Source organism: Boleophthalmus pectinirostris, unplaced genomic scaffold (assembly GCF_026225935.1).
Source record: "Boleophthalmus pectinirostris isolate CB_2022bp ecotype Guang Dong unplaced genomic scaffold, ASM2622593v1 HiC_scaffold_1511, whole genome shotgun sequence".
Classification (NCBI taxonomy): Eukaryota; Metazoa; Chordata; class Actinopteri; order Gobiiformes; family Gobiidae; genus Boleophthalmus; species Boleophthalmus pectinirostris.
The window spans coordinates 1-5,723 of record NW_026571075.1 but is presented as its reverse complement, the minus strand read 5'-3'; the positions used below and the strand labels follow the sequence as shown (position 1 = coordinate 5,723).

The 5,723-nt window shown below is 39.0% G+C and overlaps 1 protein-coding gene across 1 annotated transcript; it reads right to left on the bottom strand.

Moving 5' to 3' along the window:
• Positions 1 to 175: 175 nt before the first annotated feature.
• Positions 176 to 5,720, bottom strand: LOC129408219 (fucolectin-like; the record flags this gene model as incomplete). Its single annotated transcript, XM_055151288.1, has 3 exons — positions 176 to 624; positions 4,480 to 4,753; positions 5,630 to 5,720. Coding segments are annotated over 3 exons (516 nt in total), but the record flags the coding sequence as incomplete, so codon positions are not given.
• Between the last annotated feature and the right edge of the window lie 3 nt (positions 5,721 to 5,723).

Sequence of the window (5,723 nt, the reverse complement as noted above, 5' to 3'; positions counted from 1 at the left end):
CATGATTTGCAGGTCTTGTGAAATTTGGGAAATAATTTTTGTTCCATGTTTCATACATGGTCTGTTTAAAACGTATGTAACTTTAGAACCAAAAAATGGTACAGAAAAAAGGTCAACAGTTTCATAAACTAGAATACATTTTTTTTTATTAACATATAATGTGTAAAGCACTTTGTGAAATAAAAACATAAAAACATGACTTATAAAACAGAAATTGATTTGATTGACACACATACATGCACATTAAACATCACAAAAGTACACACTGTACTATGCACACTTCAATATATAACAGATAAACTGAAAAGACATGTCTGATGAGCCAAATTAACATGAAAAAGTCATGTGATCAGTCAGACAGTAGCACAATAAATCTTATGTAAAAAATGTCATATAGTTACTTTTAGCAGTTTAATAATCACAAAATGTACACATCCAACCACTCACAACACTGTATTGTGTTGTCAGAACATCTAGTCGAGCACAGAGCCGTAAACCTCCACCTCACACACATGCAGGTACTCTGTCCGTCCTGGGATCACTATGTTAACGTACCGACCGTCCATCCCATCACAGTTAAACCCCTGAGTGAATCCTGGAGGAATATTTGTGATGACTGCACACCTGAGAACACAGAACAGGTCATATCTTTAGCATTTCAAATTTACTTAATGTTATAAACTCTACTACTAAATTCTACATTTCTTGTTATGTTAAAGGTCTTATATTACACAAAATTGACTCTAGTGAGCTTTAAATCATGTTAGAATGTTGTTACCTCATCAAACACATACCTGGAGTTGTGTTTTATTTCATTCAGATATGTTTGAGTAACTGTTCATTATGTGTCTGTTTATATCTCCAAAGCTCAAAATGCTCCGTTTCATCTTGTGATGTCATGAAGTGATAGTTTTTAACCTTCCTCTTGTGTTAGGGTTGCCACCGACCCGTTTTAGGTTTAAAATGTATAAAAGAACCATACATGGTTAGTTTATTGCATCAAGGCTTTTTGACTTTGTCAGGAATCTCTATTTCAACAAAATAATCAAAAAAAATTTTTTTTTCTTTAATTCTAAATTGCTCTGGTTAAAAATATACCCTTTGTGGTGTTGGGGTCGGTTTCGACCCAGTTATAAAAATTTGATTAAAAAGCAATAATTATAACCAAAACTGAAATCATAAATGCACTGTCAGCCAAAACAATGATAACCAGCTCCTCTTCCAATAATTAGAGCTTTGGGGGAGTCTCATTGTCTTGTTTTCCTGTTTACCTGCACACACACAGGCAGTGCTGGGAGTGGCATCCCTGAGAAAAAAACAAGGAAAACGTGTGGTCCTTGATTGGAATACTGGACTGCAGGGTCACAATATCACTTGTGACAACTTTTTTACCAGCTATGACCTTGGACAAGAGGTTCTTAGGAGGAAACTTACCATAGTGGGCATGGTAAAGAAAAATAAACCTGAGCTGCCTGCTGAAATCTCGCAGGTGAAAGGCAGGGCTTCACTTTCCTCAAGATTTACTTTTACAGACGCCACCACTGTTGTCTCCTACTGTCCAAAGAAAAATCTGAGTGTGGTACTTTTGTCTACTCTCCAAAAAGATGCAGCCATGTCATCAGGAAAGCCCACAATTATCCTCGACTATAACAAAAACAAAGGCGGATTGGACAACCTGGACAAGCTGAGTGTCACCTATACTTGCCAGCGAATGACCAGAAGATGGCCATGGTTGTGTTCAACAACATGGTTGATGTGTCTGTATATAATGCATTTGTGTTGTGGACCCACATCGACCAAGGGTGGAACTCAAACAAAAAATACAAGCAGAGAATTTTTCTTGAGGACCGGGGAAATTCAGGGCGCATGCTGAGCAAAGAGAGAGGGTGTCCTGAGAACCAGAAGGCCTTGAGGCCTTGGTCAGACAACTGTGGAGCTCCCCTAGCTCCATCCACGCCACAAAGACCATCCACACCAGCATCCTCCTCAGCCAGCCGTGCCTCAACACCAGCCACAACAACCACAGCCACAACCCCACTCAATTCACCTGACTGTAAAAGGAAGAGGTGTCAGGTTTGCCCAAGTAGTAATAGCAGTTGATAATGAATTTCTATTGTTAAAAATAATACCTTTTTAGCCTCTTTCTCATTGTAAATATATACGGGTCGAAATCGACCCGTAACACCATAGACGTTACTACAGTTAAGAACATCAAAATGAAAAAAAAATAAAACAAATTTATTTTAGAGATGTGTTCTAATACCCCTCAGTCAAAGTCAAGTAACACTAAAAAACGTTTATGTAGTTATATTATTCTGTTGAGGTTCATTTTACCATTTTCTTTGTACTGAAATAGAGGGGTATACTGACAAAAGTAGGAGCTGAAGCCCCCACCAAAAACATGAAAACCAACATTTTCATGGAAAAGGAAGCCTAACATGGTAACAAAGAGATGAGAAACAAATTTGATGATAGATAATTACTTTAAGTGTATTTTACAGCTGATTTAGAACACGGGTCAAAACCGACCCGTTAACACAATGTGATGGAAAGCTAACACAGGAGGAAGGTTAAGTTAAACAGCTACCTTTTACCTTTTGTATAGCCCTACAGCTCAGTTCTACATGTTGGCGTTCACCCCAGTGAACAAGAGGGTTGTGGCCTATGGGCCAAACAGTAGTACAGAGTACAAGGCCTTCTTGAAGTCCCTAGGAGGGGTACTAGACATTGCACTGAATTTGTTGTTCTACTGAGGGATTGGAGAGGGGTAATGGAGAAGAATGACCCTTCATCTGAACCCAAGCGGCATTCTGTTGTTGGACTTCTGTGCTAGTCATAGTTCATCCATAACAATCTCCATGTTCGAGCACAAGGGTGTCCATCAGTGCATGTGGCACCAGGACACTTTAGATCAGAGTTCATCTGACCTTCAGAATCTCATCAAGCCTTGTTGACTTGTGGGACTCCTGAAGCAAGCCAAGTGTGCTGCAGCTTGGACGGTCACAGGCTACATTTACACATAGCCGGGTATTTTGAGAAACAAATATTTCCTTCCCTCCGTTTTCCAAAATAACATCGTGTATACAGCATCGTTTTCAAAAAAGTTTTCGTTTACATAAACCTGCAAAAATACACCATCGAGCACCGTCAGAACTACACCAAACCTCTGAGTGGCACCTGGATTATTTCATTACAGTTGTAAGTATGACTCAAAAATACCTTGAAAAACGTGCATTACTGAGCGGGCTCGCCTCTCCACAAATATATTAAAGAAGTGGCAAAATCACTGATCTCTGAGAATGAGAACTTGATATGAGGCCCACAGTGTTAACGGGGAACAAAGATTCCTTTCGCAATTGGAGAAACATCGGGAACATTGGTCTGACCCTGTCCAGGTCCATATGGGATGGCGTCTGGACAGTATATCTATCTATCTATCTATATATATATATATATATATATATATATTATATATATATATATATATATATATATATATATATGTATATATATATATATATATATATATATATATATATATAATATATATATATATATATATTATATTTATTTAATTTTTTACTAAATTTTAGCCCCCTTAAAATTTTCCCTTTGAAGCTTTTTAGGGGGTGTGATGGGTTAATCGGAGGTGTCGGTTCCCCGCACCCCCAGTATTTCGCACACTGTCATCATCATCAAAAGGTAAATATTGTTCGCACTTTTTGGCACATCAGCTCCTTAAACTCTGTTTATCTCACTTTACATGCAAACGTGAAACCGGAGTTTTCCAGAATCTCCACTCGAGGCAGAGTTTTTAGAAAAATTCGTTTTCAGAGGCAAATTTGCCGTTTGCGTGTAAAAGATGTGTACAAACGAAGGGAAATGTTTCGATTTTTAAAAAATACCCGTGTACATGGCACAAAACGGGTCAGGCTGTTTTGTTGTTTTGTTGATTTACCTTTACGTTCCTTACTTCATTTATTCCATTTAACATCTTTTTTATTGCTACTTCCCTCACTCCAAGCGAGCTGGGTCGTTACAGTCTATAAGTCAGTACTTTGAGGATCCCCTCAGTCCCCTCACATCACGTCTTCCAAGGAGGAAGTAGAGTCTGGGGACTCGGTGACTGACTCATCCATCACTCTGACTAAAGTTACTGTGATGCTTAAAGCTCCTCTGAGGCTCTGGGGGTAGAAGAAATCTGTCCTGAGTATCTTAAGTCTCTGGATGTTGTAGGACTGTCTTGGCTGACATGTCTCTGCAACATTGTGTGGCGTTTGGGGGACAGTTGCTGAACACTGGACCAGCTCTATACTCTCCATCTAGAGCTCGAGGATGCATGGGAGTTTGGATGGATGTGTGTCTTCAGTTTCATTTGATCTATGACACCCGTAGATCATTGTTTTATATTTTGGACATGAATGGCTACGTGACACTGCTGAATCCATGTACACTTAGACAAATGTTAAATTAGCTTACCTTGGGTTGTTGTTGCCATTGTTTTCAAGGGAATCTCCAATGCGAATCTCTGCTCCATCCAGTCTTGTGGAAGCCTCTATTACGTTGGTGACATTCACAGTGAAAATCCTGTGTGTTTTCCTCAAGTCCAGTCTCAACCAGGGGTTTAAGTTGTTATCGGTGTGTGAGCATGTACTCCAGTCTGTGTTACGGTTTCCATCTATAGCGTTGTATGCTATGAGATTGCCATGGAGTGATGATTGTGTAGCTTTTCCCTGGAGGGCCAGATTTTCTCCTGCAAAAAAGAAACACAATGAATGTGATGATTGTCTGCAGTTAGGAGCCATGTGTAATGCTGGGTTTGTGGGGACAGAGCGTTCTATAGGACAACATTAATTAATACAGATGGGGGCAGCTAAAATTTTAATTGTTAAAATATTATGTTGTAATACAGTGACTTTTAGGGTTTATGCACTAATAAAATACTAGGTTCAACATTTGTGAGTTTACCTTTTGGATATTTCATGGCAAAGTACAATGTAATCAATAGGGAAATCTGACCACTTGCCCCCCATTTGGGAGTATGACATCGTCACATTCTAGAACCTAAAAACTACTACAAAACCTGTCAAAGAATAAAAAAAAACCCTAAAAATATAAAATTAAAACAAATCAAAACAAACTAAACAAAAAAAAAAGGTCTTGTTTACGCCGTTTTCACTTCTTAAAGATGCACTGTTACTTTTCCAGTGGAGGTTCTGCCATCTGCTCGTCTCCATGAAGATGTTTGCTCTGGCATGTTCTGCTATGGCATTAAACATATCCATCTGGCTTTTACTCAGAAACATGGGTTTTTATTGACTTAAAAACTTGCATTCTTACTGTGAATGGGCTCGCCTGTACAGACTAGAATAGGAATAGGATTTTTTTAATGAGCACGACAGAGGTAAAAAAAAACAAGATCATGGAGAGCAGGTCAATACAAGCAGTTACAGAGATAGGGCCCACAATATTCCAATGTAAGTCAATGGGAGCCAGAGTCAGTAGGAGATAGAAACGCCACATGCGAACTTAATATTTGGAACACGGCGACTAGCACATTAGATAAAGTTACCAGAAAAGTTACACAGTGCACCTTTAACCTTTTTGCAATCTGAATAATAAATCTGACCGGTTGGTGCACGGTATCCATAGACCTCCACTTCACAGATGGTCAGGAGCCTGTTGATTCCTGGTAGAACCACAGAGACATATCGGCCCTCCAC